Source organism: Perca fluviatilis, chromosome 11 (genome assembly GCF_010015445.1).
Source record: "Perca fluviatilis chromosome 11, GENO_Pfluv_1.0, whole genome shotgun sequence".
Classification (NCBI taxonomy): Eukaryota; Metazoa; Chordata; class Actinopteri; order Perciformes; family Percidae; genus Perca; species Perca fluviatilis.
The window spans coordinates 1834708-1853322 of NC_053122.1; the positions used below are offsets into that span (position 1 = coordinate 1834708).

General features: G+C 40.0%; 1 long non-coding RNA gene and 1 gene segment (V, D, J or C); one reads left to right on the plus strand and one right to left on the minus strand.

Moving 5' to 3' along the window:
* Nucleotides 1–7746: 7746 nt before the first annotated feature.
* Nucleotides 7747–8287, minus strand: LOC120567886 (the record flags this gene model as incomplete). The annotated part of the segment is given in 2 exon segments: nucleotides 7747–8051; nucleotides 8141–8287. Coding segments are annotated over 2 exon segments (423 nt in total), but the record flags the coding sequence as incomplete, so codon positions are not given.
* Nucleotides 8288–11788: 3501 nt separating this feature from the next.
* On the plus strand, nucleotides 11789–18452 carry LOC120567894. Its single transcript, XR_005640628.1, has 3 exons — nucleotides 11789–11847; nucleotides 18259–18306; nucleotides 18397–18452. It is a non-coding gene; the product is annotated as an uncharacterized LOC120567894 (long non-coding RNA).
* Nucleotides 18453–18615: the final 163 nt, after the last annotated feature.

Genomic DNA, 18615 nt, shown 5'->3' on the forward strand with positions numbered 1-18615 from the left:
TTTTTTTAATTTACACCAAAAAAAATAATTTTTTATTTATTAAAAAAAAATTTTTTTTTTTTTTTTGTTTTGTTGTGTCTGGGGTGTGGTTTGTTTTTTTTTTTTTTTTTTTTCTATTTTTTTTTTTTTATATATTTTTTTTTTTTTTTTTCCGCAACGGCAGCACACAACATTACAAAAAACCACATCACACAACTGAAGCTTCTGGATCTTCAGAGGAACTGATCTTAACTTGGAATAGTGTGTAGATGAAAATCTCTCCTTGAACTCCTCTGTTGTGTTCCCTTCATCCCCTTGAAAGCGGCTCAGAATGAATTTGGGGCTGTTGTTTCCATCATGTTTGTACCAGAAGAGATAATTATTAGATGAAATGCTGTCATATTGACAGCCAAGTGTTATTGCCTCTCCTTCAGTAGCAGTCACATCTCCTTCTGGTTGCAGCACGTTGTCTTTTTGTGCTCTGCATTCTGTAAAACAGCAACAAATAGAATCAGTGTGCTGTTAAAGAATCATATTAATGTTGGATTGATATCAAAGAAACAGAGTTGTGTTCATACCAAGGCTCATAGCAGCCAGCAACACTGAGATGAACAGAGGCTTCATATCTGCAGTGTGGAGTAACTCTGAGCTACAGCAAGTATAAAGAAGGCTGTGATCTCTCTGTTTAGTCTTCATCAACACTAAGTTGGTGGATTAGAAGGAGGAACCTGATCACAGTGACAGGGCTCATTCACAGCCCTGGGTTATTCCCCCTACTGGCAACTTTACACCTAACACATGGCGTGTCTCTCTCCTTTGTTAGTGTAACATTTCGTGGTCTTTGTAATTTTTAGTTGACATGGTTCCTGTTTTGCAGCTGTTGCAGAATCACTTTGTTTGGTAATAGTAGTGAAGCTTTACATGCATTTTAAAGGTCCTATGGCATGAAAATTTCACTTTATGAGGTTTCTTAACATTAATATTAGTTCCCCCAGCATGCCTATGGTCCCCCAGTGGCTAGAAATGGCGAGAGGTGTAAACCAAGCCCTGAGTATCCTGCTCTGCCTTTGAGAAAATGAAAGCTCAGATGGGCCAATCAGGAATCTTCTCCTTATGAGGTCATAAGGAGCGAGTTTACCTCCCCTTTCTCTGCTTTGCCTGCCCAGAGAATTTGGCCTGCCCATGAGAAAGAGAGACATCATGGCTTTCAAACGAGCAAAGTGGCAGTTGGTGAAGGCCACCCCCCCAACCTCCACCTTGACCTCCCTCTCTCCTCCTCAATAGCTACAGACACAGAAATGGCACAAACTAAGGAAAGCTCATTGTGGGACTGGCTCTAGAGGCTGTAATTGTGCACCAAGGCTGAATTTCAGGAAAGAGACTTCAGATACAGTATTAGGGGACCACTAAGGTCTATATAAAAGAGACTTCAGATACAGTATTAGGGGACCACTAAGGTCTATATAAAAGAATCCAAAGAGCGACATGTCATTAGCCTGGATGCTAGCCGAACTTAGCCCCGCCCACAAAATTTGAGGTCGGGAAGTTAACATTCTGACTAGAATCTGAGTAGGACCACGTCAGGCTAACATTTCATGGGACATTTAAAAAAAATGTATTTCTAGAAAGTTTGAAAGTAAACAGAGACTTAACATTTCAACATATTGTATTTTCTGCTCTTTTCATAATGCTTCTTGAATGTAACGTGACAGTTTAGTATCTTTTGGTCCTCTGAAGCAGTTTGAGGTCAAATTCAAAGATGGTGGAGTAAAAATATGATTCTACTGAGTTCTTCTGTGAATTATGATGTTATGTAATATAAACTACCAGTGACTTCAGTTTTATTTATTTATTGGTGTTTCGGTGTCTATTTGGGATGCAGATCAACATGTTGAACAATGGAAGGAGCTCATTGTGGCCTATCTATTTTCATTGTTTCCATCGGCAGTTGGTACGAACAGAGCCAAAAGTTTAAGTCCGGTGGATTCCATAGATAGATGTCTGCGACAGGCACAATATTTCCTACATTGTGACCAACCATGATGTATGAAGAGTGAAAACTGTAGGGGAGAGAGTAATTTGTTTGGAAAAATTTCAGAGAGATGTACCACAGCTTCCCCCTCTGTCCTCCCCTCTAGCTCTCAACATTTCGTCCCATACATACACATTGGAAAATCTGAAAATGTCTGAAAACTGGACGATACATAAACTGTGATTTGGTAGAAACCGTGCATGATATCAGAATGCTTGTTCAGGCCAATAAAGGCCAAAGTCTTGTCTTCGGTTTAAACATTTAATTATTTTTCTACATTAAAATATGGAGATAGAGCATGGCCCCAAAGAGGGGTTGTTTTGAGCTATGTTAAGTTATTTCCCGAAGACATCCCAGTAAAGAAATTTTAACATTGTGGCTCAATTGCCCTCAGGGTATGAAGAGGATTTAGTAGGTAAGTCAGTGTCCATTTCTTTGTTATCATGGTGTCTTGTGTTTCAACCATCATACAGTTGGTTTGTCATTGATGTGGATTTGCTGCTCATGTGAATCCTCCCACAGTGTTACATTAGCAGCTGTAACCACAGGGACTCTGATAAAACTGGAATAATCTGAATCCATCTGATATGAAGCTGTGGTTTGAATACCACTTCCCTCCTCTTTGAAGAGTAGTCAGATATCTGTGTTCAGGTTTTTGTACAGCCTCTTCTACACTTTGTATCACTGTGTTTCTAGAGCACAGTAGTAGAGACCTGTGTCTGCCAGGGTTAGTGTCCTTATGATCAGTTCAGTTGATTTCCCTGGTGTTTTGGATTCATACCGATTATCTGGGATATATTCACCACTAATAGCTCTTTTCCAGAGTATAAACTGAGGTGCCTGAAGGTCAGAATGATGTCTGTACCAGTAAAGTGTAGGACTATACGTTGTCTCATATTTGCATCTGAGTGTAACAGATTCTCCTTCTGTTTTACTGACTTCATCTTCTATAGGAGAGATTTTGTCTCCAGCTATTTTTCCTGAAAAAAGGAAAGTAGAGAAAATTAAGTCATTTGAAGTCACATTGTTCATGAGGCTAAGAGGAGAAGACAGTGGAAAATATCAACTGTACATTGTTACTCTGGACAGAAACAGATCAAATATTCAGAGATTTCTGCTATGAACTGAAGTTTATATAAATCTTTAGAAAAATAATAAAACCATGATGTTCTTTGTATCTTACCAAAGAGAAGAGCAGCAAGAATAATCCACAGCCAGTGTTTCATTTCTACAACAAGGTTTAAATCAACAGGAGAAACTAGCTGATGTTCAACATTCAGTTTGAGAATTGTTCTCTTCACAGCAGCACTAATTATTGACTGAATGGTTGAACACAGTACAGAAGTAGTGCACCTCCTACTTGATAATGTCGCCCTCTAGTGGAGGTACAAAGATCAGTACAACAGTGTAGAAAAAGACGCTTCAAGCAGCTTGTCAGTGTGTCAGCTTGTGTTTTTGTACAGAGACTTTAGCCCTCATTTATCAACCTATTGTAGAAACCAGTGCAGATATGAGCGCAGAAATCATCTTACGACAGGCTTCACGTGTGATTCATGAAACGTTCGTATCACACCAATCAGAGCGTAAGAATGGTCGTACATTGATATAAATGCAGCGGCTGGAAATGATCGTAATTTAAATATCATGCCCCAATATATTCTCGGTTTTGAGGCCTCGCCCCTGCCATTTACGACATGGTGAGACTTAATCTGCAGCACTTTTCAGAGGTGGAGATTGAAACCCTGATATCTCAGGTTAATTTGCACTAACGTGTGTACTATTTGCCAGCCTGAAAACTGGTATTAAAGGCTATAGAAAGAATGTTGGATGGAAAGAGATCACTGATGCGGTCAACAGTGTTGCCGTAGTAAATTGGACTCCAGCTGAAGTTTATTTAATTCATACACCCAGAGGTTAATTTGGGCCGGAGCGCACCGTAGCGCAGCTCCCCCTCCTCAGGTCCACAACACACCCTGCCGGTGCTCATCTCCGTCTCCTTCAGCATCAAACATTTTGCCGGGGGTTCAGCCCCAAATGTTTTGAGTTTAACCCCAAATGTATTTTGAAAAGTTAACTGACAAATATGAAACCGGACGTTGCTTAGTGTCCACTCCTGCTGCGGACATGCTGCGGCAGATGTGTCTCGTTTGAGCTCCGTGTATTTCTGCCATAAGTTTCGGGTTTCCACCTCCGATGTTTAGCAGCGTATAGCCACTTCCTTAAACGTCTCAAACGGGCTCTGTGTTTCAAACGGGGCTCTGTGTCTGTCAGGAGACTGCAGCAGAAGAGATCTGAAGAATAATTTTGGTTTTATCCTCACTTACATGAACAGACAGTCCAGATTTAGTTTCATTTTGCGTTCCCAAGTGAAAGATGATGAACTCTGGTGGTTTTCCTGGATATTGTCGATACCAGAAGAATTGATCAGCAACAGTAGCTTGTTTGGAGTATCTGTAGGAGCAACAGAGCTCCCTTCTAAACTGTTCTCTTCTTTCTATACTGGAGTGAGTTCATCACAGCTGATACCTAAAGGAAAAAAAAAAAAGAAATTGTTATTTCATGTTGTATGAGTCTCAATGAATGATTCCAATTTAGATGTTATTGGAATCAAACTTGTTCAACTGCATAATCTAACATACCTGTGAAGATGGAAAGAAAGCTCAGAGAAAACACACAATGCTGCAGTGACAACATGTTGAATAAAGGTAATGTTGATGGTTTGTATATTGATCTCTGTTGAATATAGAAGTTCCTCTCTCTTCTATAGTTCAGTAACAGCTCAGCTCCTCCCTGAGTCTCTCCGTAAAGTGATTCTAGACTAAATATTGATTGAGGTTTATCAGTGTGTGACTCCTTCTAGTGGGTGTTGTGGAGTATTGTGTTGTCTTTGCTCCAAAGGTTTTTGTACAGAGTTTTGGTGTTTCCTGTCACTGTGGGCCTCAGAGCACAGTAGTACACAGCAGAGTCAGACAGCTGAAGCTTCTGGATCTTCAGAGGAACTGATGTCTTGTTGATTGTAGCATCAAATCTATCTCTCTTAAACTCTGCAGCATTTTCTACCGTTGTTGAGAAACGCTTCAGCATGTACTTTGGGTAATGTTTGACTTCTTGTTTGTACCAGAACAAAGTGAAGGTTGAATAAGTTGTCTCAAATTTACAGTCAAGAGTAACTGTCTCTCCTTCAGTAGTAATGAGATCTCATGTTGGCTGGGTCACTCTATCTTCTCCTTTACACTCTGGGGAAGAAGAGAATATTCAGAGGAGGAGATAAATCAATATAGATGACTGATTAAAGAAAAACAATCAGTATGTTTAAATAGTTACCTTGCCAGAGAGTCAGAATCAGGATGTTAGTCAGCCACTGTTTCATGTCTGCAGTGAGAGGGGAGGAGAGAGAGGAAGAGCATTGATACTCTGATGGATCTGGGCCTTCACATCATTGGTCCTTCCTATTTATCATCTGTTGAAGATTTCTAAACATTAACATAATATTTAGCATGACGAAATCATTGTCATGAGTGTCAAAGGCTACATTCATACCACAAGTCTTAAAGCTTAATTTGGATTTTTTGCTCAGATCCTATTTTTTGTTTGTCTGTTCACGTTACCTTTTTAAAATGGCCTATATCAGATTCCAGTGTGAACTCTTTGCGGTTTTGAACTAACCCGCATGGTCAAAAGTACAATAACAATACCCGCTTTACGACCGGAGGGATTTTTGCAGTTCTTAGTTTTAGGCGAGAAATTAACTGTTTAGATTTTGAATATAGGCAGTCTTGCGAAAGTCGATGCCAAATTGACAATTTGATTCAAAGTTTTCGGAGTTGAGAAGCTCCATGAAGTGAAGCAACAGCCAGCCAGCGCCTGCCCCGGCAGCTAGCTTGTCGCTCAGCCAGTCATGCTTAGAGACCCCGCTGTAAGCTGGACGTCTCTCAGACTGGTCTCATAAATAAGAGGCTTTTATTTCGCCGCTGACGGTTCGTTTGTTTAAATATCACAACACATGTCCATCATAAGATTAACGAGAACCTGTGGTTAACTGTCTTATGACAACATTGCTGGCCGGCCGTCTCTCACACACAACACACACACACACACACACACACACACACACACACAGTCACACACACACACACACACACACACACACACACACAGTCACACACACACACACACACAGTCACACACACACACACACACACACACACACACACACACACACACAGTCACACACACACACACACACACACACACACACACACACACAGTCACACACACACACACACACACACACACACACACACACACACACAAAAACACACAAACCACACACACACACACACACACACACACACAGTCACACACACACACACGGCCACAGCGCAACAGGCAGAGGCGGGGGAGAGAGAGATATCCATCTCTCTTCAGGACACTTGTTTAAATTATGTTTAAATTATTACGAATATGCTATATACATTAGATTTAGTATTAGTTCATTTCATTTTTGGTTTATTTGTTTTCTGATTTTAATGCTTTTAAAGACCGTTGCGGTACTTGCATCACTCCCTTACACCTCCTACCAGTCCCTATGGCCACGTGGCCAGTGTGAATGCATATTGAAAAAACGGTTTTGGGGGAGCGTACTAGGTAGATATGATTAGAGGTGGACTTTTCCTATAAAGATGTTCCTCTAACTACTTGGTCTGAAAGCGGCTAATGACATCAGATGCAGCACGCTGTTGCACTAAAGTTATGGAGGTTATAGAGGAAGTAAGCATTTTCACTTTTATTTCAAAATGTTTGTTTAATGGCAGCCGTAACATTAATGAGCATACACTAACTAGGTCTAACACCTCCCTCTCCCTCCATTGACTTGCTCTATCACTGTTCTCCATGTAGGTCTAGTTAAGTTTTTAATTTTACCTCAGTTGTCCAAACTGCAGCCGCATTAAAATATACCTCAATAGACCTTGGTCTGATTCATATACCACTGATATTTTGATACTCTAACCAAGATTTGAGTGGTCACACTATTGCTGAAGAAGTTTGGGCCACTTTCGCCTGCAGTCTGAATGTAGCCAAAGATTGCATTGGACATGATGACAGGATGTTTGTTAAGTAACTCTTCAACAATAAAAAACTGTAGAAAAAAATAACTTTCTTGTCAATTGCTTCTGAAATAGTTAAGTATCACACAAACAATGAACTTCATTAGATATTTTTCTAGGTTGGCAGTTCCATCCCTGGCCCTGCATTTCCAGGTCGAAATGTCCTTGGGCAAGAAACTGAACCCTGAATTGCTCCTGATGCTGCACCATTGGAGTGTAAATGAGTGTGAGTGTTTATCTGATGAGCAGGTGACACCTTGTATGGCAGCCTTGGCCATCAGTGTATGAATGTGTGTGAATGGTGAATGGTTCCTGTAACATAAAAGCACTTTGACTAGTCGTTAAGACTAGAAAAGCACTATATAAATACAGACCATTTACATTTACAAATATATAAGTTCCTCTCTCTTCTATAGTTCAGTAACAGCTTAGCTCCTCCCTGAGTCTCTCCGTCTCCTCATAGCTCTGTATTTTCACTTCTCTCACTTACACTTCTAAGGTAAAGTGATTTTAGACATCATATTGAAGTTTAACAGTGTGTGACTCCCTCTGGTGGATGTTGTGGAGTATTGTGTTGTCTTTGCTCCAAAGGTTTTTGTACAGAGTTTTGGTGTTTCCTGTCACTGTGGGCCTCAGAGCACAGTAGTACACAGCAGAGTCAGACAGCTGAAGCTTATGGATCTTCAGAGTAACTGATCCTAAGCTGGAATTCAGTGTGGATGAAAATCTCTCCTCATCAACTGTTTTCCCGGAGCCAACCTTAAAGCGGCTCAGAATGAATTTGAGGCTGTTGTTTCCATCCTGTTTGTACCAGAAGAGATAATCATTAGATGAACTGCTGTCATACTGACAGCCAAGTGTTACTGCCTCTCCTTCAGTAGCAGTCACATCTTCTTTAGGTTGCAGCACGTTGTCTTTTTGTGCTCTGCATTCTGTAAAACAGCAACAAACAGAATCAGTGTGCTGTCAAAGAATCATATTAATGTTGGATTGATATCAAAGAACAGAGTTGTGTTCACACCAAGGCTCAAAGCAGCCAGCAACACTGAGATGAACAGAGGCTTCATATCTGCAGTGTGGAGTAACTCTGAGCTACAGCAAGTATAAAGAAGGCTGTGATCTCTCTGTTTAGTCTTCATCAACACTAAGTTGGTGGATTAGAAGGAGGAACCTGATCACAGTGACAGGGCTCATTCACAGCCCTGGGTTATTCCCCCTACTGGCAACTTTACAATAAACACGTTGAGCCTCTTTCCTTTCTTAGTGTAATATGTCTTGTATGCAGTCATCCTTGACATTTTCAGGTGAGTTGTTTCCTGTTTATTCCCCAACATATAAAATGTGCCCCTAGATAATTCTTATCAGAGAGATTGAAACTATTCAATTCAATTCAATTCAATTTTATTTATAGTATCAAATCATAACAAAAGTTATCTCGAGACACTTTACAGATAGAGTAGGTCAAGACCACACTCTATAATTTCCAAAACCCCAACAATTACTTGAGACCTTTCCAACGATATGATTTTCATAGTCGTCCGCTTTTAATTTTATTATTTCATCATGGAGAATCAATTTCTAGCAGGAGATAGCCTCAATTTGTCCCGAGGGATATTTGCCTTGAGTTCAAATGTTCACAAATGGAATATCACGCTGACATATTGTTTTATCATGTACAGCCGCATATACTTACAATAAAAACAACATGTACAAAGTGATATAGGCTGACTGAAGCACATCACACAGTAACAATCTATTGCTCATCTTTCACAAACAGTGACAAAGAGTTAACACAACCATGCTTCATATCATGAAGCTATATTGCACACCCCTCAATCTCAAGCAACATTATTTTAAAGTTTTAATTGGTCTAAATTAGGCCTATACATCATCATCAACGCTTTTATAGTTTAGAAATGCGTTGTTTACCCATATCTCTGCTAGTGATGTTAAGAGCCTATACCTTGGCAATGGAGAATAAAGATAGAGCAGACCATATTCTTGTGTGCTGCTTGCCTGGTGACTGGTTTCTATTCCTACACAACTTCATGAGAGTCATAATAAAATTCTCTGTAATGCAGCCTTGTGCATAAACCATCTTGATTCACCGTGTGGGTAGTCTGCTCTAAATGATAAATAATACACTTTCAACATGGGCTCCTCAAAGGTGCATGTTGTCCATAAGGACACCATTGGGCCTATAGGGAGCAGAGAGCCCCATGGATTGGTTAATCATTTATGACCTCTGATATCCCTCTGACCCAGCTCTATCTCGAGAGTTACCTCAACTTCAGTTTCAAGGGGGTTAGCTTTTCTTAGACATGAGTAGGGGGCACCAAGGAAGAAAGGTTGGGAACCACTGCTCTGACCCATGTCATGACCCTTTTCTCAGCTTGTGAAATGGTTGAATGAGATGTGTGAGTTTTGTCTTTGTGCAGTGCTGAGGTAGACGTGTGCCAAAAATGCCAAAACACATGTTGTATATGTATACATACCCAAACAAAGCTATATACATCTTACTCTGTGAACAAAAACCTCAGTAACAATCTGCTTATCCTTTTAATTTCCTGAAAATGCTTCTTAAAATTAGTCCCTTCTTAATTTTGAAAAGGTAGTCTCAGTAAAGGCTACAAAGGTTAGGATGGCTACAAGCTGTAACCACGGTGATTGATATGAGGATCATCTTCTGAATATAATAATTAGTATGTTAGGCCTACCATAAATTGATATTTCAAAAAGTAATTTATTTAAAACAACTAATAATGCAGTGTGATTTTAAATCAAACTAAGTCCCACACATAAATATACTCATGTTTTTCCCCTTTAGTCTTTGCTATTAATATTCATCAATTGCAAAATTAGAAAATTGCGCTTTTAAATAACTATGTATGGAAAATAAAATAAAAAATGCTTCTCTTTGTATAGGCCTATAGTTTATTGTTTTTCACAACAGTACAATTAAAAACAAATGCAAATTAGTCAAACAAGCCATTAGGCTGTATTTCTAAACAGTCAACTGTAGGTTTTTATATAGTATATATAAGGCAAATCAAAGCTAAATATAAAACACAATTTTTTCATTATTAGTATTTTATTGTGGAAATTCTCACGCATAACGTGGAACATTCTTTCACAGACGAGATGTGGAATTTCCACGTCACTTCCGCGGATTCGTTTAAACGTAGACAAATACATGAAACTGTGTTTTAATATTATAACTATCTTTATTGTTTAACTCCTCAAATACAACATTAGAAAAAAAATATTAAGGAATGTTAGGCCTATATATTTTTATCTTCGTATCTCGCGCCGGACGTATTACGTCACTTCGGATTTTTCCGCGGATTCGTTTAAACGTTATTATGGTTCATAACTTACTGGAACAAAACTGAGCAACGTGTTGTTGCTGGTGACACAATCACTGACTGTATATATGTATATTGAAGCGATACTGATCACTGACTGTATATATGTATATTGAAGCGATACTGACCACTGACTGTATATATGTATATTGAAGCGATACTGATCACTGACTGTATATATGTATATTGAAGCGATCCTGACGTTAAAGACCAGCTGATCGCTGCCCGATTCATTGAAATGAATGGCCACATTGCATTGGGGACATGTTCTGTATTACAGCATATACTGTAATATTTCACCGGTAATAAGACCGAAATAATATTATTAAAGTAAAGAAATGAATACCATGATAACATCTAAATAAATGTTGATAGATGTAGCATTATAGTTTAAAAATATAAATCAACAAAAAGCAATCCAGCTTCCCTGGCCGAAATATACCGAAATAATAACATTAAAAGAAATACATATAAACCATGAGACTATCTCGTGAATAATGTTGATTAAAACAGCGGTTATTGGGCTAAAAATACCCATAATAACTGTCACAGATTTCATGTTAAGGGGCGGGGGTGTTTTTTTCTTTCGTCGATATCCGGACGGTGAGGGAATAACATGAATGTCTATCTGACGGACCCCTCGGCGAAAAATAACGTCAAGGGTACCCCTATTTCGTTGAAACTTGACGCCAGGGTCCTTGACCTGCGTCATACATTTGAAGAGTAGGGAGTGAGACTGTGTTGCCCCCTGTGAGTGGAAAAATCAGCCTTGCAACTTTGCAATATGGTTCGGCCTCAGCGTCAGGAAGTATCGCTTGATATCAGGTCTCGCGATGTAACGAATTGCTTCACGGCACTGCACACATCCAGGAACTGGCTAGTTATAAGGACAAGGTAGCTATGGAGTTTTTCACACTATCGTCATGGCTGAGCCGGCAAAAAAGAAGCAGAAAGCTAGGAAAGCATTGTTGGAGGAACAGAGAAAGAGGAAATGGCAGACTGGCCGAGCGAGGAGTCAGACACAAGTAAACTTAGGAGCTGACAAATATCTATTCCGAAGCTGTAGGGGAGCTCTGTAGAGAAACCTGTGAGCAAAAAGCCAGAAAACAGCCACAAAATGGGGCCGCAAAACTGAAGTCCCATAGGTGCCAATGACCTACAGTTCTTAAAGGAACACACACATTCTCCCATTGCTCGCAGCAGTTTGTTCCACAAGTGTGTGTGTTCCTTTAAGAACTGTAGGACATTTGCACCATGGGACTTCAGTCAGGAAGTTGAACGCTGAGCAGGACAGCCTCATGTGTTATCTCTCCATACAATCCGCCTCAATCTTTGACGTTCCATGCCTTTGGTAGCATTCTCGGTATGTGAAACAGATTTTTACATACTGTTCTGATATCTTTGTTAATTATTGTCAGAAAGTTTGATGTGCAATATGTATATTTTTGATGATGATTGATAGCTCATATTAGACTATCAGAAACACAGAAACTACCAGAAGCATTTCCATGTAAGAAGCCACAAGATTAAACATCATTAACATAAATTAACATAAAGTATTACCTTGAAACAAAAGGGAAATGTTTGGAACATAAAGGGTGGATACATTACCAATTTTAAATCCCAAGAAGTTTTATCTAATTTGGAAGGTATTACGCTGATAGTAGCCTATAATAATGTGAAAACATCAACATATATTACCCCATTATTACCACATTATTAGAATATAAATATAAGTATATTACCATTACCTAGATATACATATGGTTATTGTCAAACCCTTTCTTACTTATTACATTGGTAATTGCATGTTATTACAGCTGTTACCTTATCACCTTATTACCCCAGTATTACATCTTACTACTGTGATGTATTACCACGTTATTACTTTGGTAATTACATGTTATTTAGGGATGCACCGAACCCAGCCGTTCGGTTTGAATTCGGCCGAACTTTGGGCTTTTTGACGGAGTTCGGGTACTGCCGAACGTCAGAATTTTTTTTTCGACCGAACCGAACGGTACCAAAGAGAAGTAACGAAAAAAAAAAAAAAAAAAAAAAAAAAATTTTTTTTTTTTTTTTTTCCAAAAAAAAAAAAAAAAAAAAAAAAAAAAACCCAAAAAAAAAAAAAAACACAAAACCCCCCAGAGCTGCAGCTTCGCTATCTTGGACTGAACTATCTTGTCACTTCACTACTCTTTGTAGAGTTACGTGATCGAAGTAATGACGTAGCTGAGACGGAATGCAGTAGCAACCTAGCACGGTAGTAAGCTGTGAGAAAGTGAAAATGGAACTTGTGAGCAGAAAAAGTTGTTGTTTGGCAATACTTTCAGTCAAAGAAGGCGATTCAAGTGCGCTACATGTTCAATTTGCAATGCCGATTTGTCGTGGTGACGAGGACCCTAAACTATACAAAACACCGCCGCTGTTAAGACATTTGCGTATGAAACATCCGAAAGAATACGAGTTGTGCATGAAGGAATCTCCAGACACCAGCCAAAATGCAGCAACTTCAGGTACAGCAAAGGAAGGACAGTCACAGCTAAAAACTGGTGTTAACCAGACCGGAGCCTCTCCGGGCTGTCAGCTGTTCTCTTGGTAAATGAGTCTTCCTACAGCGAGGGCCGGAGCGACGCGGCGCGCTGCTGCTCGTTAGCTAACGGTAGCTTTCTAATTCTAAAGTTTGCAAAACAAAATTGTCACTCATCTGGCGATACCGATGTACTTTCCCACGATGTGAATAGAGCGTGGGGGTAGCCTACTTTATGGGATTATAAATCTAAAAGGCTAATATTTTGGATATTGGTTGGATCTTGAGATAGGGTAAACATAGGCCTTGTCAAAAATAGTTTTTTCCCACTTGGGTGCCAGGCATAATGTTGCCTATTCTTTTTATTTTTACACTTAAAATACAATGAAAAATGCACTGCTGTGGACATTGTTTACTTCATTAATGTGTTTACTGTGTTAAGAATGGGAGTAGGGTTCGGTTTCGGTTCGGGGTTCGGCAGAATCTTAACCAGTAGGTTCGGTATTCGGCAGAACCCCTAAAATCTGGGTTCGGTGCATCCCTAATGTTATTACTTATATATTACCTCTTTATTATCTCACTGTTACCCCACTATTACCATCTTATTACGGATTCGTAATATACAGTGCTACCGAAACGTCTAATCCAGTGAATAAGTCCGCCATTCACATTCATCCTATGAAGTTGTTCTAAAAGAATATCCATTTGCATAGTATTAAAAACCAGAAGTAAAATCAATGAAAAGAACCCGAACAAGCGATTTTGGTTGTTGCAAATGTTGACACCCCTTCTCATATCTCATATTTTGAAACTTCCGCTGAAACATGCGAATCTCAACAAAGCTGGAAGTTGACGTCAACCTCCCAAGACCTGTAACTTTGTCACGCCCATGGGTGTATTAAGAGTCCCGCCCAACATTTACATAGGCTACACAACTGACCTGAGATCAGGTAGTCTTCTGAATATAGCTAGGTCACGCAGATCTCTGCTATTATTACAAACTTCACTTCTGAAACTTTTTTATGCAAGAAATCAACTATGTAAAGCTCAAATATGGGCCGCTTTACGGAAATGGATGACTAATTGCAAATTTTGTCCGACCTTTCAATGAAAAAATAAAGTTTAGTGCACTTAGCAGCATTTATCAATATTCTGACACAGATCTGCAAACTTTTCAAAATAAAATAAATTAACAATTTTAACAATAGTAGTGCTGCACACAGTAGCAACCAGCAGCATTTATTTTTTTAGGTTTGAAGAAAATGTATAACACTTGAACACAAAAATCGGCTTGATATACTCGGATATCGGCTGATGTAAAAAATGTCAAAAAGACCGATTAATTGGCCGACCTCTAGTGAGTAACCAAAGTGTAGTAACACGTTGTTAGTAATTAACGATGACCCATTTTGAGTAACTTGCCCAACACTGCCACATTGCACACACAGTGACAGGGGCCACTGGTCCAAAAGGTTGACGTTTAGATTCAGCAGAAGTCTGCAGCCACGCTGACATTGCTTCTAGGGTCAGCTGTGAAGAAGTTAACTCCTGGATTGACAATATCTAGGAAAACCACAAGAACTCCGAGCTGTTAATCAGTACAAGACGAGCAGAGTCTCAGAGATTAGACACATGAACCTTGTGACTGGATGAAATCACGGTGAGGATCTGGAGATCTCCTCTGCTGCAGTGACAGACTCTGCTCTGTACTACTGTGCTGTGAAGCCCACAGTGACAGCAATCCCACAGTCTCTGTAACGAAAACCTGACAGCTCCTCCATGAACTTTTACACACTTCAGCTCCTCTTTTGGGTGGCTGATGTTCTGTTGCGAAGTTCCTAAACAGATGATAAAGAGGAAGGACCAATGATGTGAAGGCCCCCAGGGGTCTCATTTGATAAAACTGTGCGTGGATCCTTACTATAAGTATACGTGCGCCCAAAAGCCCAAATTGGTGTGCCGAAAAAGTCAGATTTATAAAACCGTGTATGCTACACCCTGTAAGCAATGTTCCCTTTATAAATCACAGACTGACTACAAGTGTGCGGACGTAGATCAGCCTCTTATCCCGCCCTGTACACGCCCATTTTTAACCATAAATAGTCAATGTAAAGCACCTCGTGAATGCTGATCAGTATGTTAATGACCCTGCGCAGTTGTTCTTCGTTACACCGAATCATCCGAATCATGACGACTGGCGGAGAAAACAAACAAACAAAAAAACCTCTCAGGCGCGGCGGAATTTCTGCCAATTGAATCATAATTTCGGCCTGTTAATTTTCGCACAGTGTAGGGAAACCGGATCTATAGACTACCTTTATTAATAAAATCTTCCAAATCAGCAGGCATTACGGTACTTTGGGGCAGCGAAATACCAGACGTATATAATAAAATTTAACAGAACTATATATTATATCCAAACAAGCCTTAGTGATGAAGTTGAAGATTATATATAATATTTATTTAAAAAACACTTAGCTTCAGCCATTTCCCTCTGGAAACAGCCGGTTTCACCCAGAGTGGCGAGGACCTGTATTTGGACCGGGATGGCGCACGGTTCCGGCGCATTGCCCTCTCTACTGGACCCAATTCAGTACATAGATCCAAGAGCGCAGCTATATTACTATTACAGCTACGTAAGGGGAATTTAAATCGGCATATGAGCCAGTCATCATCATGGTCCCTGAAGTCTCTTTTTCTCCTGATTCTTCCATTCCAGTCCTTCTGCAGGGCCAGCAGGGCCATCATGCAGCATTACAGTATTTACAGTGCCTTGCGAAAGTATGGCCCCCTTGAACGTTTCGACCTTTTGCCACATTTCAGGCCTCAAACATAAAGATATAAAACTGTAATTTTTGTGAAGAATCAACAACAAGTGGGTCCCAATTATGAAGTGGAACGAAATTCATTGGCTATTTCAAACTTTTTAACAAATAAAAAACTGAAAAGTGGGCGTGCAAAATTATTTCAGCCCCTTTACTTTCAGTGCAGCAAACTCTCTCCAGAAGTTCAGTGAGGATCTCTGAATGATCCAATGTTGACCTAAATGACTAATGATGATAAATAGAATCCAGCTGTGTGTAATCAAGTCTCCGTATAAATGCACCTGCTCTGTGATAGTCTCAGAGGTCCGTTTAAAGCGCAGAGAGCATCATGAAGAACAAGGAACACACCAGGAAGGTCCGAGATACTGGTGTGGAGAAGTTTAAAGCCGGTTTGGATACAAAAAGATTTCCCAAGCTTTAAACATCCCAAGGAGCACTGTGCAAGCGATAATATTGAAATGGAAGGAGTATCAGACCACTACAAATCTCGCGAAGACCCGGGCGTCCCTCTAAACTTTCAGCTCATACAATGAGAAGACTGATCAGAGATGCAGTCAAGAGGCCCATGATCACTCTGGATGAACTGCAGAGATCTACAGCTGAGGTGGGAGACTCTGTCCATAGGACAACAATCAGTCGTATACTGCACAAATCTGGCCTTTATGGAAGAGTGGCAAGAAGAAAGCCATTTCTTAAAGATATCCATAAAAAGTGTCGTTTAAAGTTTGCCAAAAGCCACCTGGGAGACACACCAAACATGTGGAAGAAGGTGCTGTGGTCAGATGAAACCAAAATCGAACTTTTTGGCAACAATGCAAAACGTTATGTTTGGCGTAAAAGCAACACAGCTCATCACCCTGAACGCACCATCCCCACTGTCAAACATGGTGGTGGCAGCATCATGGTTTGGGCCTGCTTTTCTTCCGCAGGGACAGGGGAAGATGGTTAAAATTGATGGGAAGATGGATGGAGCCAAATACAGGACCATTCTGGAAGAAAACCTGATGGAGTCTGCAAAAGACCTGAGACTGGGACGGAGATTTGTCTTCCAACAAGACAATGATCCAAAACATAAAGCAAAATCTACAATGGAATGGTTCACAAATAAACATATCCAGGTGTTAGAATGGCCAAGTCAAAGTCCAGACCTGAATCCAATCGAGAATCTGTGGAAAGAACTGAAAACTGCTGTTCACAAACGCGCCTCCATCCAACCTCACTGAGCTCGAGCTGTTTTGCAAGGAGGAATGGGCAAAAATGTCAGCTCTCGATGTGCAAAACTGATAGAGACATACCCCAAGCGCTTACAGCTGTAATCGCAGCAAAAGGTGGCGCTACAAAGTATTAACTTAAGGGGGCTGAATAATTTTGCACGCAATATTTCAGTTTTTATTTGTTTAAAAGGTTTGAAATAATACCAATGAATTTTGTTCCACTTCATGATTGTGTCCCACTTGTTGTTGATTCTTCACAAAAAATTACAGTTTTATATCTTTATGTTTGAGGCCTGAAATGTGGCAAAAGGTCGAAAAGTTCAAGGGCCGAATACTTTCGCAAGGCACTGTATATGTTTAGTCTACAACAATTTGTGATTGTTAACACCTTGCTAAAATCACAGCAACAACTAGTGGTATCCCCCCACCCACCCGATACAATTTGAAATTGAAATGTAATAAGCAAACACACTTTTCTTCATGCAGGGTTTGTTATTAAATTTTAACCCGATAACAAGGACATAGAGCTAACGATTGGGCGAGAGCTTAACGGCTGTATTTCCAGACTTTGACATTTGATGATATATGCACAGTTTTAAAGACAGATATTTAGTTATTTACACTGTGTTGTGCAGTTATCTAATGGTAGAGTATTTGATGCTATCATGTATTCCATGCAGTCGGGCCATCTCCTCCTCCTGCGCTCCGTAGCGGACAATGTGAGGCGAGACAGCGCCGATAAAATATTAAGAATGAGTTTTTATTGAAGATTTGAGTTTGAGGCGTTTATGGAACAATTATCACTCAGTACAAGTGCAAATAACACTTTAATCTTTCAATTTAATCTCCATATGGTGTGAAGAAATGTGCGTGAGGCATTCTTTTTGATACTTAAACATATTAAGAGTAGCCTAATCGTTATTCCCACATGTACTTTCTGCAGTCTGACTTCAGTTCACCACCTCACCATCTGCGTCCGGCAATTCCTATTTTGTCTCCAAAATGTGCGTCGCATGGGTCAGAGTTTGCATGGAGGACCGCACATTCTCCCGTCAAGTTTGTTTTTATAAATCACAACCTTTGCGTGGGAAGTGGCGTCGCGCATGTTTTCAGCCCCGTTTTTGCGTACGCCACGTTTATAAATGAGACCCCAGATCCATCAGAGTATCAATGTTCTTCCTCTCTCTCCTCCTCTCTCACTGCAGACATGAAACACTGGCTGACTAACATCCTGATTCTGACTCTCTGGCTAGGTAACTATTTAAACTACTTTAAATTGTTCTCCTTTAATCAATCATCTCTACTGATTCATCTCTTCCGTTGCATGTTCTCTTCTTCACCAGAGTGTAAAGGAGAAGACAGTGTGACCCAGCCAAAAAGAGATGTCATTACTACTGAAGGAGAAACAGTTACTCTTGACTGTACATTTGAGACCAGTGACACATATCCCTATTTGTTCTGGTACAAACAAGAACCGTCGATTACCCAAAGATGCTGCTGCGCGTGAAAAACAGATAATTCTAAAGAGCAAGAGAGAGTTGATGCTACAATCAAGGAAAAGT